At 43.5% G+C, this 20,255-nt stretch overlaps 1 protein-coding gene across 1 annotated transcript; it reads right to left on the reverse strand.

The window, feature by feature from the left end:
- Positions 1 to 2,971: 2,971 nt before the first annotated feature.
- On the reverse strand, positions 2,972 to 3,925 carry LOC112897784 (cytochrome b561 and DOMON domain-containing protein At5g47530-like). Its single transcript, XM_025966180.1, has one exon. It carries the CDS (start codon positions 3,839 to 3,841, stop codon positions 3,197 to 3,199), a length of 645 nt encoding a protein of 214 aa, XP_025821965.1. The 5' UTR covers positions 3,842 to 3,925; the 3' UTR covers positions 2,972 to 3,196.
- Between the last annotated feature and the right edge of the window lie 16,330 nt (positions 3,926 to 20,255).

The following is a 20,255-nucleotide window of genomic DNA, read 5'->3' on the forward strand; positions in this document are numbered from 1 at the left end:
TGAAGATTTTCTTGAGCCCCTCCCAGGAGTCGATCGAGTTGTTGTTGAGGCTCTCCAGCCATGTGAGCGGTGCAAGGTCCAAAGCCATCGGGAAGTATACAACCTTGGTGGTGTTGGAGCCTCTTGCGACCTCTATGGCGGTAGAGTAACATCGTAGCCATTGCCGAGGAGCTTGTTTGCCGTCGTACTTGGTGATCCCAATTGGCTTGAAACCCTCAGGGTACTTGTAAGTGTTGAACCGTGCTATGAACGTTGGAAAACGATCACTGCAGTCGGTATCTTCTAGATTGGCTACTTCACGCTCTCTGCGTCTCGAATCAATTATGGATCACGCATCGCGTCCTTCATTGATTTTCTGGCGCAGGTCTTCTTGAGGATTCCGATGGTTGGGATGATTAGGCTGTCGCGGGTTGCCTCCTGGAGGTGGCTGCTGCCTCCCGCCAGTGGCCTGACTCCCACGAGCGTTGTCATTGTTATTACTTCGTTGAGGTCGAGGATGGCCGCCTGCCATTCGACTGATAGCCTGGCTGCGGCTTTCGCCCATGCGTTCTTCCCCGATGGCTGACGCTGGGTTTTGTCGATCGAGCTGGATCCACGCTATCTGCATGTAGAGAAGTGCTTGGCACAGGTTTGGATCATTGCTACGTTCGAGTATGGCAGTTACCCTGGCGATGTTAGCCACGAGGGTTCTGAAGCCCCGCTCGCTCACGGTGGCGACTTCGGCGTCCAGTTTACGATGCATAGGCCGCATGCGCTCGTTGACCCTCCTTCGCCAGGCTGTGCGGGCTCTGTTCCTGGCCCTTCGTGCCTCACGCTCGATGTCGTTTTCATCGCCGGCGTTAGCTATGGCCTCGTCTTCGGATATCATGTCAAGTGCTTCGTTGGGTGAGATGCCATCATCCTCGCCCTCTTCTGCCATCAACACTTGACGTGATATGAGTTTGTTGGAGCTCGCTTCGACTAGCTCGGTGGACTCTTCTGCCGTGGTAGCTAAAGGCTTGCCTTCCTGAAAAGGCAAGGGTTCGAGGTGTGCCACAAGTTGGTCTTCATCCTTGAGTAGATCAGAGAGTTTCATGCCCTTCCAATGAATGAAACGGCCTTCTGTGGTGGAGACGATCATCAGAACAGCGTCACCAAGGCGACCCGCAGCCCCCCGACGTGCGGTGGCTTCGAGTTTCCCGATTTGGAGTAAAAATTCCAAGTCCTCTTCCAATGCAGAGAGAGACTCGGAATTGTCAGCCTCCTGAGGTTCAGTGGCTGAATTGCGTAGACCGAGTCGTGATCGGCTATGCAAGTCCTCAGATTGGAACGAGTCCGATTCGAGCGTGGTTGTTGCAGCACGGGGCGAAGTCGCGTTGAAAATGGACTCCTCCTCGATCTTCCTAGCGGAGCCATGAATCAACGAGTCATCGAGATTGTCGACAAACTCATCGAGCTCGCTGTGAGAGTTTTTGGCTTCATGACGTTGATGAGGAATCGACGGAAGTCGCCCGCGCCATCTGCGACGCAGACCAATGAGCCAAAAAAGAACGTCGTGTTCTCGGGGAGCACGGCACTGGTGAACTTGAATGATGCCATCGAGTTCGCCGGTGGATCTTCGATGCGCACCCCTACCTGGCGCGCCAGCTGTCAGTGTTTTACCACCTGCCCACCGAGGGGTATACCCGAGGTGGCAAGTTTTAGGTAGGGTGACGCCGAGATCAGGAACTCGAAGTTGCAAGCAACACAAGGTTTAGACAGGTTCGGGCCGCGATGTGCGTAATACCCTACGTCCTATATGGTGGTTTGTATTGCCTTGGGTGTTGATGTGTTTTGAGAGGGTCCCTACCCGCCCTTATATATCCGGGAGGATAGGGTTACATGAATCCTAGTCTGACACTAGCTTAGGAATCGTAGTCGAGTACAACTCGAGTAGTTTCCTTCTGTATCGTCTAGTTCTACTTCGCATGCGAGTAGAGTACAACACAGATAAGGTGTAGGACATGTCCTATCCACTATTCCTGTATGAACTACGTTATGTACGCAGTCCCGTAGTCCCGGGTCTGACAGTGCTGGGTTGTAAAGTAGGGTTAGAGTGGAAATTATTGTATACCCCAAAAAATTTGAGGAATATAGTTGTTGAGGGGGAAAAGGTGTAATAACGAAGGGGTAGGTGAACAGTCCTCTATAAATACCCCGGTAACTCTAATTGATGGGACAGTTGATCCAGGTTGAATGGAACATTTGTTTCTTTCCGAAGGTCTCTTGTGTTTCTTTTTGAGTCGTCGCGTTGTTTTTTTAGCTGTTGTGGTGCTTCTTCGCTCCAAAGGATACTCTCCACCAACAGAAGGTAAGACAAAAAAAGAATAGATAATTTCATGACAATAGTAAGCAAAATGTTAAGATAAGTCTTTATTGAAACAATTCCATATAATAACATGTAAGATATATACTAATACTATTTTATTAAATAGTAAGTAATACCTCGACTATGGCATTAGGACCTTTTTATAGACGATATTTCTCATGTATGTACCATTTACTATTAAGGTATTTTATTATCCTTCTTATTAGTGTTGTTCTTCTCCTTAGCATTAGGTGGGAGGGCGAAGATCTTGATATTTGATGGGGTAGGGGCTCTAGATAACGCAGCATAAGACTGAACATTACAGAACACAGGTCTGCCAAGTGCAAACGGACGTTAGGAACAGTTTGTTCATCTGACTTATTGATCGTCATGGCAAAATTGAGTTTAACGTGTTATTCATAGAAATTGGCCGGCGATATATTGTATGAAAGTTTGATAGTCAAATCATACCTCCGAAGACCATTTAAAATCATAATACACCTACTAAAAACAAAGAGCGATTACGCTGGAAAGTTCACGATGCAAGTAGTTTTAGTGGGTGAGGGTGGTACAAACGTCAACACTCACGTACGCACATACACGCACCTTACAAGCATTTTTAAGAGATTAGGCCGGCAGATCTCATTGATAAAATTACCATACACGTGTTGATGTCAACAAACACACTGTGAACAACGCTGGTTTATTTGCACGTATACTCCGTATATAATTGCATAAGTATGGGAACAATACTGGGCATACATATATAGGTGACAATCAAGCAGCACGGTGGGAGTGAGTACATGCATGGATATACGCCGGGCCTATACATATACACGCATGTAAGAGTGTTTATGTCTCCGACATCGATCAATCGCTGAAATCGATGGTGGCGGTGGAGAGCACGTTGTCCCCGGTGGTGGGGTGCGCCGCCGGCACATCGTTCACGACCGCGCTCCCCTTCTGCCACACGTGGGTGAACTTGCTCCCCTTCCCGGCCGGCAGCGCCACCGTGGCGTACACCACCATCTCCTTCCCCTCCGCTTCGTGCTCCGCCGCGACGCCTGACACCGGGAACGCCAGGTCCCCGGGTGTGGAGGGTGCCATGGACGGCGCGTAGCTCTCGAGCACGGTCGGGTACGCGGCGAGGGTGCCGTTGGCGCGCCGGAACGCCACCACGGCGTTGGTGCCGACCATGCCGGCGCGGCCGCTGGGGTTGATCCCCCACGCCACCCACCCGTCGTCCTCGCCCTGCGGCGCCCGGAACGCGACGGAGACGGTGTTGGTGGCGGCCGTGTAGTTGTAGTGCAGCGCGGCCCCGAGGCGCGGCAGGTCCGCGCACGACGCGTAGAGGCGGCCGCCGCCGCCGCCGTTGCCCGAGAAGGTGTGGCTCGAGCACGCCGCCGCTTCCGCGCCCAACGACGAGCAGGTGGCGACGGCTGCGAGGACGATGGCGAGAGAGACGATGGCGCTGCTAGCGGATAAGCGACGCGGAGCAGTGCCGGCTGCAGCCATCTCGATCTCAGGACACAGCTAGTAACAATAACTTGGCTTTCCTACGACGGTTTGATTGGATTCGAATGAATCGTCGTCCGTGGTGTCGATGTCATAGTGACCATAGTGAGAACGAGCAGCTTGAATATATAGGCTGGGCATGAGCGACTGAGCGAGGGAGCGAGGGAGTTGGCCAGTTGGGGTTTGGTAAGGAGGTTGAGAGTCGCATGGAAATAGGTGCACGCTTACCTGGGTTGGCAGGACGGATCGGTTTTGCTGGTGTGATTTGCGTCTGATGGCCTGTGATGCAGTTACGACGGTTGTGAAGCCTGTGCTCAATCTGCGGGCACATGCCGGATTTTTAATTACATGAGCATCCGTCAGTCTCGTTATTACTGACAAAATCAGATCACCCATCATCTGCGCGAGGCCGAGTATATATAACGATAATATATATGTATACCGTGCATTGTCTTAAGATTTCGCGATCCATGTAGGTGGCCTATATATGTAGGTGAATATGCATGCGCATATGTGAGTATGCGCATAGGTGAATATGCATGCGCATATGTAAGTATGTGCGTATTTGCTTGTTTCGTAAAACAAAACAAAAGGCACTCACTCCCATGCAAATAGAAAAGGGTGATTCCTTACGGCCAAAAACCATCAGGAATACTGAAAAACGTTAAGAGTGCTGTTCCTGACGGTAAACCATTAGAACTCTCTTAAAGCCGAGGAAACGCAGAATAGGTAGCTGGTTGCGTGCTCCTCTCGCGCCATGGAGCCCAGGCAATCCAGCTATCTTGCCGCCATCGTCTTCGCTTAATTCGCTCTTGCTGTCCTCCATGGCTGGTTAGCTGCTCGTTGAGCTCTGTTGGTTTGCTCATGCATGCGTGTGCATATTTTTGTTTTCTTACTCAATACAGTTAAAAAATTATACAATAAAACACACCCTCGCCATTCATTTAGATAGAAATGAATCGAAAGAAAAAAAAGGAACACTCTCCCAACTTTTTGTATATTTACACCTGACCAACTGACCGAGTTAATTGTATCAAATGATAGAAATGTAAGCTGTCCATAAGCAAGTATTGGCAAATAATAAGGCAAGTACAAAGTGAAGCGCCAAATATACGTACTTGTGAACAGGAAAGAACTTTTTTTTTAAACGAACAGGAAAGAACCTTCAATTGAAGACACAGCTCGTAGGCGTAGGCTCAATCAATTTGGTGTTTTCTCACACAGCATTATTAATACTGATCTAGCAATTTTCTTGCTTAGCTCCCTTCTATATATTACTTAAGAAGAAAAAAATTGATCTCATAAGTCACCACGAGCATTTCAAAATAGAAAAGAAAGGTCTCATGACAAAATTATCACCTACCAGAATAGCTAGCCATAAATACCAGCACCCATACTAAATCAGAGTAAAGCCTTTTGAAATGTACTTTAACCTTCCTCTTACAGTATACATCAATTCCTCCTACTTTTTGTAAGAAGCAGGGAGCCGGTTTATCCCCAGTTGTAATTTGACTATTTATTAGTAAAAAATTATTAAGTTGGAATTTTTTTAATTCTAAAACACTCTACATAAAGAGAAATGGAGGGAGTAGTGCAATAATTTTATTTTCCCAAACGTCAAATTCCCTTACTCTCACAAACAGTAGGCCCCACAGTACAACTGAAGGGTCCTTGGTAAGTTGCTATCTAAAGCCACATCTATGCTATCGCATTTTGCCTCTGGTTACCTGCCTGTATTTTGTTCATTCGTTATTGTTTTCTTTTAGTTCAAAGCCACATCAATGCAACCATAGTATTGGCACCAACATAACCATCGGCACATAATAGCAACAGCGCATCTCCTTGAATCCAGTGCAATGTTTGGCGGCCTCCAGAACCTACTGACAAATTAAACATGACTCCTGTCAGAAATAATTAGTGTGTGATCAATTAGTTTAAGCACGTGATTAACACGTGGCTTAGCCGCTAATGACGGGACACGTCGGTACGAGTTGGCCCCTTCCGAACAGGCGCGACCCCTTCTGAACAGGCGCGACGGTGCCCCCGGAGCATCTATATATATAATCAGTGTCCACTCATTGTTAACAAAAGAATCATTACATTCCATTTCACTTATTCTAAACACGTTATCAGCACTGCTTTGCTCTTGTTGCCGTTTTGGATCTCGCCAAGGAAGAAGAACGGTGGAGGCCCTCTGGCCTCCACCACAATGGTGCCTAGACCGTCCGTGAACATGCTTGTTTGTTAGAGTCTTCTGCGATGTTCTTTGTCAAGTTCATCTTCGCCTTGTCCTCGGACTTCACCGTTGAGGATGTCCTGCACGCCGTAACCACAGTGGCCTCCCCACTCAGAATGCCGGACCACGCCTTCCACGCCGCAGTCACGCACTGCCTAAGGCCGGCAACCATCTTGCTGTTCCTCATCATGGTGGAGGCTGTCATCATCTGCATCCTCAATGCCCAGCGCCGAACCACGACGCTGCCTTACTCATGCCGTTCATACAATTTGTTGCAAGTTGAAATTTTGCGAAAAAGAACCTCATGATGCGGCAAAGATAGAAAAGACTTTGTCTACTATGCTTCCTGTAGTTAGGGTTTTACAACACCAGTACCGTGCAATGAACTGCTAAGTTTACGCTAAACTTATACACATGTTAACTCAGGCAGAGAAACATGACGAACTACTTTTAAAAAATCATCATAAGCTCTCGCCTCTATGTGGAGTTCATCATAATGTTCAGAATACCAAAACCTTTAATGACCCTCCGCGCCATTCTAAGGACTTCAAAGGGAAACGCAAGTTTCACAAGAAAAAGAAGTACAATGCCAACAATTAGGGTAATGATAATTGAAAGCCTAAGTTCGATAAATCCAAGACTTGTTACAAGTGTGGTTGCTACAAGCGCGTAGCAAAGAACTGTCGTGCTCCAAAGCACCTAGTAGACCTATATCTCAAGTCTGTGGGTCGTGTACAGAAGAGTCAAGGACCAAGATATGAAGCTCACTTCAATCTTCAACCAAACCTTTCTAAGGAGGCCAGTTGTTTAAAGCAAGTTCCAAAAGAACCAAGCAACAACGAGACAAATAATGAGTCAGGCGACATCATGGAGAACACGGAGAACATGATCTTAGAGTTCACTTCAAACGATATGTTTGGAGACATGGAATAAATTCAAGATTCCATAGACTTAATAATATTTAATTTGTAATAATCAAAGTTGTTGTCATACTTTTACATTGGATAAATGTAATAATGTATAATTATGATATTCAATAAAATAAGTATGTATTCTATATATCTGAAAAGAATTTCTGATTTAAATTCTTCATTCTATATATAGTTTGAACGGGAGTCAATTCAATGGAGGAAGAAATATGTCTAGTGGATAGCTGCACCATGAATACTATACTGAGGGAAACAAAATATTTCCATACTCTTACCAAAAGAGAAGGAAATGTATTAACAATCGCTGGACGCGATGCTATGATAGTAGGCGTTGGTCGCGCTACTATCACACTTCCTATGGGTACACACATTACAATCAACGAAGCATTATTATATCTTGATTCAACTTGTACCCTACTAAATTATAGAGATATCCCAAAAAATGGGTTTCACGTTGAAACACGTGAAGAGAATAAAGAAGAATATCTTCTTTTTTACGAAAGACACTAGATATGGCAAATAAATTATTGAAAATATTCCTTCTTTTCCATGTGGATTGTACTATACATACATCAAACCCGTAAAACATGTTGCATACAAGATAATTTTCCAAAATGTTAACACATTTCAAACATGGCATGATCGCCTTGGTCATCCTGGTGTAGGGGTGATGCGGAAAATTATTAGTAATTCAATTGGTCATAATTTAAATAATGCAAAATTCCCTCAATTCTCAGATTTTGTGTGTACTGCATGTGTAGAATGGAAGTTAATTTTAAGACCATCGTATCTTAAGGTTAAAAATGAACTACTTAAATTCTTGAAAGCATTCAAGGTGATATATGTGGTCCCATTCAACCATTATCTGGACCATTCAAGTATTTCATGGTTCTCATCGATGCATCTACACGATGGTCCCATGTGTGTCTTTTATCGACACGAAACCATGTATTTGCTAAGATAATTGCTCAAATTATCAAGTTACAAGCAAATTATCCTGAACATCGGATTCAATCCATTCGCATGGATAACGCTGCTCAATTTACCTCAAGAGCCTTTAATGATTATTGCATGGCATTAGGTATTCAGGTTCAGCACTCAATTCCATATGTCCATGCTCAAAATGGTTTAGCAGAATCACTTATAAAGATGATAAAGCTTATTGCAAGACCGATGTTGATGAATTGCAAGTTACTGAAAGGACCTCAAGATGCCTAGAGGGGGGTGAATAGGCTAATCTGAAACTTAAAAGACTTTGAACATTGTCAGTAACCAAGATGTCCGGATACTCCGGATATATATCCGGATACTCTAGACTTTGTGTCCGGAGTTTCCGGATATTATGTCTGGACTATCTGGGAATGAAACAATCTACACAAAAACAAAGATACTGAAGCTGTAACTTAGATTTAGTAAATTTAGAAGAGCTAGTGGTACCTTTGGAGTATTTCTCACCAGTTGTCTTGCTCTAGAGATTTGTATAATAGTAGATCGACCTCAAACCCTAAAAAGTCAGTCTCACAAGCAAATAACCAATAAAGCAAGTAAGGAGCACAAGAGAGAGACAGAATTTGTTTCCCGAAGTTCACTCCCAAATGAGCTACGTCTCTGTTGAGGAAGCATTCAAGAGACGGTGCTCAAGAACCCCTATGCTCCTCTCCTAAGGGTGAGACCAACGCTCAAACCCAAGGTCACTTACTATGTGTTCCTCCGAGAGGAATGACGATTACAAACTTCCCGTGATGCTCACAACTTGCTTAAGCACTCATGAGCGACGCCTAGCCGTCTAGGAGCTTGAAGCTCCAAGAGTAACAAACTTGAATCCACCGGCTAGAAAAGGATGATGTGCTCAAGAGATGGAATGGAGGCTCACTTGCACAAATCTTTGCTCTTGCAACAATCTCACTTGAATCCCCAAAGGAAATCATTCAAGAATGAAGAAAGGGGAGGTGAGAGAGCTCTTCTTTTGCTTGTGGGTGTTTCTGGTCGAAGTGAGCAAGAAAGAGTGTAAGTGAAGCAGTATGGGGTTATTTATACCCCCTCTCACAGAAAACTAGCTTCTATACTCAATTTCAAAATAAAATCTAATCTTCAAGTAAATTTGACACACCGCTTTTCATTTTCTTTTTGAGGGATCATGCTTCGTAATACGCTTTGCTTATTCACCCTCAGCACCTGCACACATGCTTGGTAACACGATTAAATATACATGTGCTTTGTCATCTACCACCAAAACCCACTAAGGGGCCTAGATATCTTTCAGCTACCAACCACATGTTGGGGTCATGCAATTTTACACGCTGCTGATCTTATTCAATTGCGTCCAACTGCTTATCATACTAATTACACTTTAGAGTTAGTGTGTGGAAATCCACCAAGTATTTCCCATCTGCGTAAGTTCGGTTGCACTACATACGTACCAATATCGCCACCGCAGCGTACATTCATGGACCCTCACAGGAAAATAGGGATCTATGTGGGATATCAATCCCCATCAATTATAAAATATCTTGAACCCCTGATAGGGGATTTATTCACGGCTCGGTACGCTGACTGTATTTTTGATGAGGACTGTTTCGCGGCATTAGAGGGAGAAACAAAGTACCAAAATATGTGCTAGGAAATCGATTGGAATGTGCAAGGCATTCCGGCCTCTGATCCACGTACTCAAGAAACTGAATTTCAAGTTCAGAAAATTACAGATTTGCAACATATTGCAAGTAATCTGCCTGATGCATTTACTGATTATAATGGTGTCGTTGAATCTTTAGTTCCTGCTCGCAATGTACGAGAAAGAGTGGAAATAGCTTAGAAAACCACTCAACCTCCAAAATAGAAAATGATGGGGAGGAGTATGGCTACAGTGCAGGAAAAGCTTCATGCAAGCAACCGCGGAAACAGAAGAAAAAATCTTTAGAAACAGTAAATGTAGGTCAACCCCATGTTGACAGACACCTATTGGACAGTTCAAGTCCGGTGGATGGGCAACATCCACAACCTATCTCAGCGATGCACCTAAATACTAAGGTTAGGACATCGAAGTATCTAGATTCTATCGTAAAGGGAAATGAAGAGGAATCATCAAGGTACAAGAGATTTCAATAAATTATATTAACTCTGAAGAAACATTTGATAGAAAGACAACTATTGTCAACACATATTTTTCTGAACAGATTGGAAACTCTCTTCTTAATGATCTAGATCCAAAGACCATGGCAGAGTGTCCAGCTCCCCCTGAGACTGAGCAAGATTTCAATAAAGGATAGGATTGAATTTCGATAGAGAGATCTAGTGATATGAGAGGCTCACTTAGCTTGAGACTAGCCAACAATCAACAATGGGAACAGTAGTCTCAAGTAAGCAAGAAAATATTTAAATTTTCTTGAAAATCACAGTCCTAACAATTCTAGTAAGTTTTTCAAAAGGAATTACTCTATCACAATCAAATATGTGCATGATCTCAAACTAAGTTACGAGAGTCCAAGATATTTAGCTCACTCCTCAAAGTACAAAACCTTTGCTCATCAAGTAGTTTGGTGACGATATCGGCTAGTTGTTTATCAGTGCTCATATGACTCAAAACGATATCTCCTTTGGTCTCATGGTCTCTCAAGAAATGATGTCTTATATCAATATGTTTGATTCTTGAGTGGTCTATTGGGTTCTTTGCTAGCTTGATGACACTCTCGTTGTCACACAAGAGTGGAATCTTACTAAACTTGCAACCAAAGTTGCTCAAAGTAAGTCTCATCCAAAGTAGTTGCGCACAACAAGCACCTGCAACAACATACTCAGCTTCGGCAGTGGATAGAGCAACGGAATTTTATTTCTTAGAGCTCCAAGACACAAGGGACCGACCAAGGAATTGACAAGTCTCCGATGTGCTCTTCCTGTCTACTTTGCAACCGGCATAATCCGAATAGGAATAGCCAAGTAGATTGAAAGTGGACCCCTTGGGATACCACAAGCCAGAGTATGGAGTGTAAACTAAATATCTTAGAATTCTCTTAACAGCCATAAGATGACATTCCTTAGGATTAGCTTGAAACCTTGAACACATGCACACACTAAGCATGATATCGGGCCTAGATGCACAAAGGTAAAGAAGGGATCAATCATGGAGCGATATACCTTTTGATCTACGGACTTGCCATCTTCATTTAGATCAAGATGTCCATTAGTTGGCATGGGTGTCTTGATGGGATTGGCATTCTCCATGTCAAATTTTTTCAACATATCTTTAGTATACTTGGTTTGACAAATGAAAGTGCGTTCCTTGAGTTGCTTGATTTGAAATCCAAGAAAGAAAGTCAACTCGTCCATCATGGACATCTCAAATCTCTTCGTCATGATCCTACTAAAGTCCTCGCACCAAGATTGATTAGTAGAACCAAATATAATGTCATCGTTATATATTTGGCAAACAAAAATATCTTTATCAACTTTGCGAGTGAAAAGAGTAGGATCGGCTTTTCCTATCTCAAAGCCTTTCCTTAAGAGAAAATCCTTAACGCATTCATACCATGCTCTAGGTGTTTGCTTAAGCCCATAGAGCGCCTTATGGAGCTTGTAGACGTGGTTAGGAAACTTGGAATCTTCAAAACCCGATGGTTGCTCAACATATACTAATTCAGAGACTGGTCCATTAAGAAAAGCATTCTTCACATCCATTTGGTATAGCTTGAAATCATGGTGAGTAGCAAAGGCAAGCAAGATACGAATTGACTCAAGCCTAGCTACGGGAGCATAAGTCTCACCAAAATCCAAACCTTTGATTTGTGTGAAGCCTTGAGCAACCAACCTTGCTTTATTCCTTGTCACAATGCCATGTTCATCTTGTTTATTTCGAAAGACCCACTTGGTTCCAATAACATTTTGCTTGGGTCTTTCTACTAAGGACCAGACTTTATTCCGTGTGAAGTTGTTCAATTCTTCTTGCATAGCCATCATCCAATCCGGATCATCCACTGCTTCATCTACCTTAAGTGATTCCAAGGAAGAAACAAACGAGTAATGTTCACAAAAAGTAGCCAAACGAGAACGAGTGGTACCCCTTTACTTATGCTTCCAAGGATGTTATCTACGGGATGATCCTTTTGGATATTTTGATGAACTCTTGGATAAGGATTTCAGCTTCATGTTGTATTGGTTCAGCTTCTTGTTCAGCTTGAGATTGATCTTGATGTGGAGTTGAGTGTTCAACTTCAGTGACCCGGATAGTCCGATCCTCAGTCCGGATATTCCGGATAGGGGATCTGGAGTTTCCGGACGTATGGCCAGAGTTTCTGAGTTACGCGGCGGAGATGGATGTAGATGACCCTTTGAACATCAACTCATCATCATCATCTTGATCTTCTTGTTCTTGAAGCTTTATTTCCCCAGTGGCTAGCTTCTTGATTGCCTTGCTTGGTGATTCTTCCATGCCTACAACACTATCAACTTGCTCCCCTTGAGAGCCATTAGATTTATCGAATGTCACGTCACACGCAACTTCAACACACCTGGAGGTTTTGTTAAAGAAATGATAGCCATGAGCATTCGAGGCATAACCAAGAAGAAAACCTTCATCAATTTTAGGTGCAAACTTAGAGTTTTTGGGCTTCTTGTTAAGAATGAACACTTACTTCCAAAAACTCTAAAGTAAGACACGTTAGACTTTTTACCAAGTAGAAGCTCGTAGGCCGTCTTGTTCAAGATCTTATGTAGATAAAGGCGATTGATGGCATTGCACGCCATGTTAATTGCTTCCACCCAAAATTGATCCGAGACCTTGTATTCATCAAGCATTGTCCTTGCGGCCTCAATGAGAGTTCTATTCTTCCTTTCAACAATTCCGTTTTGTTATGGAGTATATGGAACAGAGAACTCATGACCAATGCCCTCTTCATCTAGGAATTCTTCAATGTTGGTGTTTTTCAATTCGGTGCCATTGTCACTTCTCACTTTCTTGATCTTGGTTTCAAATTCATTTTGAGCTCTTTTTGCAAATTTCTTGAATGTATTTTGCACGACACTTTGTCATGTAAAAAGAATATCCAAGTGAAACGAGAACAATTATCAACAATAACAAGACCATATTTGTTACCACCCATGCTTATATAAGCCACTGGGCCGAATAAGTCCATGTGTAGTAGTTCCAATGGCTTGACGGCAATGACAATGCTCTTTGATTGATGAGAAACACCAACTCGCTTTCCGGCTTGACAAGCACTACAAATATGATCTTTCTCAAAAGAGAAATTGGTTAGTCCTAGGATATGATCTCCCTTTAGGAGCTTGTTGAGATTTCTCATCCCAACGTGGGCTAGTCGGTGATGCCATAACCAACCCAAGCTAGATTTTGCTACCAAGCATGTATCAAGTTTAACTTTTCTTGTGAAAAATCCACTAGATAAAACTTTCCCTTGAGCACACCCTTGAAGGCAACTGAGCCATTGCTTCTCCTAATGATGGTCACACCCTCGTTAGTGAATAAACAATTGAAGCCCGAGGCACAAAGTTTTGATATGGACAACAAATTATAGCGAAGTGACTCAACTAAAAGAACCTTTGAAATAGAGAATTTTGAGTTTAGATCAATGTTACTGGTGCCAAGCACTTTTCCCTTTTGGTTTCCGGCAAAGGTAATGTAATGATCACCATCGGATTCTTTCAAAGATTCAAAATACTTCCTTCTTCGGTCATATGATTTGTACATCCACTATCAATCACCCATGTGGATCCACCACAGAAGTATCCCTACAAAACAAGATTATTTTTTCTTTTTAGGTACCCAACGATACTTGGGTTCTTGAGTGTTAGTCACAAGCACCTTGGGTACCAACACATGGCTTTTCACCTTAGTGTTCCATATGCGGTGACCCACAAACATAGCAACCACTTTACCACGGTGGTTCCTAGTTAACATATAATCCGCATAAAAAGACATTTGATAAGATGATTCTTGTGTCTTAGGAGCTTGGAACTTGTCTTGCTTTAATGACGATGCGACAATTTTGGCACCTTCATCACATGTTGTGCCTCCCTTGACAAACTTGACATGACTTGTCCCTTGGGTCTTACCAACTTCCTTGTGGATGGGAGTAGTCATGTTCACTAGACCTCCATTTGCTCCTAAGGCAGCCTTCTTGTTGTTCTTGACATATGGGATGGTTTGAGGTGCACCATCTTCATTCTTTCCAAGTCTCTTACCTTTCTCAAAGCCGTACTTGCTCATGTACCTTGATCCAAATCACTTGGTATGATTCTCAAACTCACCTACCCTTGGTGAGGGATTTGTCTTGAATACTTGCTTGTGAGATGGTGCTTCTTCTTGCACTAATTGAGTGAGTCTAGTGATCTCTTTCTTCATGGCATGCATTTTGGCATGGTTAGTAGCACAAGTTTGAACATCAATATTAAAGCATTGTGCACAACCGTTACTTGTTGAAGGACTAGATGACTTTCATGACTCACAAGCTTTAGAGAAGCTTTGCAAAAGAGTGTTAACTTCAACTTCAAGTGCCGTGTGAATGGCTTGCAAGCTTGTTAAGCTTTCTTGAAGTTTCTCATTGTCACTCCTCAAGTTAGCATGAGTGTCTTCAACTAAGGAGAGTTTTTTAGTTAAGTCATTCACTTTCCTCTTTTCACTAGTGAATGACTCTTCTACCTCAAGAATTTTGCTATCCTTGGTTTTTAGAGAGTTCTCAAACCTCTTATTTTCCTTCCTTTCATTGGTAAGGATCTTTTCAAGAGCTTCGGATTTTTCTCTTTCAAGCCTAAGCAATTCTTCTTGTGATTCAAGAGTCTCATCTAGGTCATCTAGTTTCATCATTTTAGTTGCCGCTTTTTTGCCATATTGTTTAATAAGACTAGCAATTTCATATTCCTCATCTAGTTCATCATCCGATGAGTTTGGGGATGTTACCTTCATGTTCTTTGCCATAAGGCACATGATTGGGCCTTGATCTTCATCATCAGTGAGATCTTCAAATAAAATTGGTTGATGAGAAGAGGTCTTGAATACCATGGTTGCAACATCTTCATTATCGGAGTTGCTTTCTTCATTTGAATCCCATTCTTGACCAAGATGAGCTTCACCGGCATGCTTTTTGTATCTTGGCTTGTCCCTCTTGAACGAGCTCTCCTTGGTGTCCTTGTTCTTCTTCTTTTCTTCCGGACAATCTGCAATGAAATGCCCAATTTTCTTGCAACCAAAACAAGGCTTGCTTGATCTTCTTCTTGATTCATACTTGTTCTTGCCAAAGTTTCAGAAGTTGCTCTTCCTTAGAATCCTTCTAAAATTTTTGATGAAGAAAGCCATTTGCTCATCATCAAGCTCATCATCTTCATTATCACTAGAGTCATCATTCTTTGAGGATTGGGTAGCCTTTTCTTTGCCCTTTAATTTTGCTTGAAGAGCCAACCCATTGTTCTTTGCTGCTTGCTCTTGGAGGTCGGCCAAATCTTGATTGATCTTGACCCTCTTCAATTGATCATGGTGAGCTTCTATTCTTCCAAGAACATTTTCGGCGGTGAAGTGTTTGAAACCTCTTTCAGCTCTTATCAAGCTAGGTAGTGTGACATCCCTAGCCATGTAGACGGTCAAGAGCTTGTCCACTATCTCACGATCACCCCATTTATCTCCACCAAGTGACTTGATTTGATTGGTGATCTTCTTCATTCGATTGTACATTTCTTTGACGGTTTCATCTTTCTTCATAGAGAAAAGAATTAGTTCATCTTCTAATATCTTGATTCTTGACTCACGAACTTTTCTTGATCCTTGATGATTCACTTGGAGTGTATCCCAAGCATCCTTGGCGGTGAGAGCATCTTCAATCTTGTCAAACTCTTCGGCACATACGGAAGAGTGAAGGATGTTCAAAGCTTGATAGTTGCGTTGCAAAACATATGCTTGAACCGGTGTAGGAGTCTCATCATCATCTGGAATGTCATAACCAACTTCTACAGTCTTCCAAAGGTCCTTGTGAATAGCACTCAAGTAACCAAACATCTTTGTCTTCCATTGATTATAGCCCGTACCATCAAAGTGAGGTGGCTTTCCTATGTGAACTGAGGCATTGTGTTTACTTGGAATTTGAAAGGTGTAGTCATGAGTCACTCGGTGATAGTCGGCTCTTTTCTTCATTTTTGATGAGCTTGAGGATCTTTTCTTGTAATCGATGTCGGAGTCATCACTTGACTCGATTGTGATCATGGTGTTAGATTTTCCTTTCTTTCTTTGCAGCTTCTTCTTCTTCTTCCATGCCTTGAACTCAAGGTAAGACATTTCATCATCGGTTATCTCCAATTTATCTTTTTCTTCCTCCTCATGTGAGCTGTTCTTTTTCTTCCCTTTGGAGCCACTTGAGGTGGAGACCTTGTTATCTTCTGGCTTTCCTTCTGAGGAGTTGGACTTCTCACTTTCATCGATCGGGTTTGTGGAAATCTTTGGTGAAGTGTCACCCAACATCATGATTCTCTGAGCGGTTAATCCTCAAAGATGGAGAATGAGGATCTGATACCAATTGAAAGAACCTCAAGATGCCTAGGGGGTGAAAAGGCTAATCTGAAACTTAAAAAACTTTGAACATTGTTAGTAACCCAGATGTCCGGATATTTCGGATATATATCCGGATACTCTGGACTTTATGCCCGGAGTTTCCGAATATTATGTCCGGACTATCCGGATATGAAACAATCTACACAAAAATAAATATACTGAAGCTATAATTTAGATTGAGTAAATTTAGAAGAGCTAGTGGTACCTTTGGAGTGTTTCTCACTAGTTGTCTTACTCTATAGACTCGTATAATAGTAGATCGACCTCAAACCCTAGAAAGATAGTCTCACCAGTAAATAACTAATAAAGCAAGTAAGGAGCACAAGAGAGAGACAGAATTTGTTTCCCAAAGTTCACTCCCAAAGAAGCTACGTCTCTGTTGAGGAAGTATTCAAGAGACGGTGCTCAAGAATCCCTATGCTCCTCTCCTAAGGGTGAGACCAACGCTCAAACCTAAGGTCACTTACTATATGTTCCTCCGAGAGGAATGACGATTAGAAACTTCCCGTGATGCTCACAACTTGCTTGAGCACTCACGAGCGACCCCTAGCCGTCTAGAAGCTTGAAGCTTCAAGAGTAACAAACTTGAATCCACCGGCTAAACAAGGATGATGTGCTCAAGAGATGGAATGGAGGCTCACTTGTATAAATCTTTGCTCTTGCAACAATCTCACTTGAATCCCCAAAGGAAATCACTCAAGAATTAAGAAAAGGGGAGTGAGAGAGCTCTTCTTTTGCTTGTGGGTGTTTCTGGTCGAAGTGAGCAAGAAAGAGTGTGAGTGAATGGGTATGGGGTTATCTATACCCCCTCTCACAGAAAACTAGCCGTTGGCGAAAGGGTACCCGGATACTCCGGGTGTATGTCCGGACTATCCGGACATTGGGGTCCGGAGACTCCGGACTCAGAGAATTTTACGGACAGGGAACAGTTACCTGGAGACTCCGGGTATATGTCCGGATACTCCGGACGTCTCTGTCCGGATATCCCGGGTTTAGCAAGAGATTTCACAAGAAGGTTGTTTATAGTGGTAGGTTTGATTCTTATGGTTTTTGTAGGTTCTTTTGAGCACAACTACCACGTTAACACCTGTAGATCAAAGTCCCTCTTGATAGTACGGCATTCGTATACTCAATTTCAAAATAAAATCTAATCTTCAAGTAAATTTGACACACTGCTTTTCATTTCCTTTTTAGGGGTCATGCTTCGTAATACGCTTTGCTTATTCACGCTCAGCACCTGCATACATGCTTGGTAACATGATTAAATGTACATGTGCTTTGTCATCTACCACCAAAACCCACTAAGGGGCCTAGATATCTTTCAGCTACCAACCACATGTTGGGATCATGCAGTTTTACATGCTGCTGATCTTATTCAATTGCGTCCAACTGCTTATCATACTAATTACACTTTAGAGTTAGTGCGTGGAAATCCACCAAGTATTTCCCATCTGCGTAAGTTCGGTTGCGCTACATACGTACCGATATCGCCACCACAGCGTACATTCATGGACCCTCACAGGAAAATAGGGATCTATGTGGGATATCAATCTCCATCGATCATAAAATATCTCGAGCCACGGCTCGGTACGCTGATTGTATTTTTGATGAGGACTGTTTCGCGGCATTAGAGGGAGAAACAAAGTACCAAAATATGTGCTAGGAAATCGATTGGAATGTGCAAGGCATTCCGGCCTCTGATCCACGTACTCAAGAAACTGAATTTCAAGTTCAGAAAATTATAGATTTGCAACATATTGCAAATAATCTGACTGATGCATTTACTGATTATAATGGTGTCATTGAATCTTTAGTTGCTGCTCGCAATGTACCAGAAAGAGTGGAAATGATGAGAAATTATCAAGGTACAAGAGATTTCAATAAATTATATTAATTCTGAAGAAACATTTGATAGAAAGACAACTATTATCGACACATATTTTTCCGAACAGATTGGAAACTCTCTTCTCAATGATCTAGATCCAAAGACCATGGCAGAGTGTCGCAAACGCTCGGACTGGCAAAGTGGGAAGAAGCAATTCAGTCGGAAACAGCCTCGCTTACTAAGAGGGAGGTATTCACATCGGTGATGTCTACACCTTCAAGTATCTTCCCTGTGGGATACAAATGGGTTTTCGCTCGAAGGAGGAATGAGAACAATGATGTGGTGAGATATAAAGCGAGACTGGTAGCACAAGGGTTCACGCAGAGGCCCGGCATTGATTTTAATGAGACTTATTCTCTAGTTATAAGTGGAATCACATTCCGATATTTAATTTTGTTGGAAGTACAAAGTCATCTATCTATGCAGTTAATGGATGTAGTGACAGCATATTTGTATCGGTCACTGTATTTATATATATATATATGAAGGTGAAGCGTCCCCCCATCAGGGAAGACTTAAAAGTGTCACTTTATCAGTACCAGGAGGCTGATAACACTTTTATTACATCAGATGGTACATCACCGTACAACTCTTCGCGGTAATGGGCAGTGAAACGCCACTATCGCGAGGATTACAACAAAAACCCATACTACTACACTAACTACGAACAGGGGATCATCAGAGTCTTGCGCCATGCGGAGCTCCAACGGTGACCTCACCCACGGGCAAGACTGGGTGCAGGACGGAACCCTACTCGTCGTTCTCGGGGATGTAGTCGGGATCCTCCACTGTAAAGTAAGAACGGGGTGAGTACAAACGTACTCAGCAAGTCCAATCACACCCACGGGGGGGTTATAACAAAATTAGATGCACAGGATAATCCAAGGATAAAGTTACGGTTCTTTTGCGGAAACACAATTATATGCGAGGGTACGTTTTAAAAGCATTTTTTTTCAAAACAAGTTTTCAAGTGGCTAAGAACACACGATGTCGATCCTCACGGATCCAAGTTTCAAGCCACTACCGGACTCCCCGTCCGTTGTAGCACACGGCACCGTTGCCGGATACTTTCCAAACAACTCACACGGGTTCACCCCTTCCCAGAGAGAAACACTAGTTATGTGACCACACCGTAACTTGCCCAGTACAGTGGGCACGGCTATTCGAATAGATTTTTAACTCTGCAGAGGTGTGCAACTTTACCCACAGGTGGGGTACCACAGCACGAACACCTGAGTGCCGGTGCAGATCCCATCGAAGCCCTTACCCACCGTAGCTAGACCTGACTAGCCACCACGGGATCTATCAAGGGGTCATTCGACCTAACACCGAGGTTTAACCGGGGCATAAGTCACACAGAGCTTATCCCGCCTCCTTGATCACCCGTTGCTCCCAGCTCTCCTGATGGCTATCAGACTAACTAGTGGGGTTAGGCCAAGCCGTTGCCCATACAACGGTCAAGTGGTTCGCACTACGAGAAGCTAGGTGAGATGTCACATCAACTCGGTCCTTAGGGGTGATGTAACGCCCTGAAAATCCACCAAATTAAAACACGCGCTAGGGTGCTTCATTCAGAGACCACCCGACGACGAAACCCTAACCCTAACCAGGTCCTCCACCGCTCGGTAGCTTGTCAACGCGCGCGACCGCTTTCCTCGATTAGCGCCGGCACGATTCGGCGCACGAATGCCGCGCACGCGTGGCCGACCAGCCGCGGCCGCCGCCGCGATTGGCGCCGACGCGCCTTTCTTTTCCCTCGCTGTTTCCCCTCGCACCGCGCGCTTCCCCGCGTGGCCGACCGGCCGCGGTCACCGCCGCGA

This window comes from Panicum hallii, chromosome 6 (genome assembly GCF_002211085.1).
Source record: "Panicum hallii strain FIL2 chromosome 6, PHallii_v3.1, whole genome shotgun sequence".
NCBI classification, from domain to species: domain Eukaryota; kingdom Viridiplantae; phylum Streptophyta; class Magnoliopsida; order Poales; family Poaceae; genus Panicum; species Panicum hallii.

What these genes read in the sequence shown, in the direction of transcription:
- LOC112897784 (XM_025966180.1), bottom strand. Translation starts at nt 3,841, where the DNA reads ATGGCTGCAGCCGGCACTGCTCCGCGTCGCTTATCCGCTAGCAGCGCC.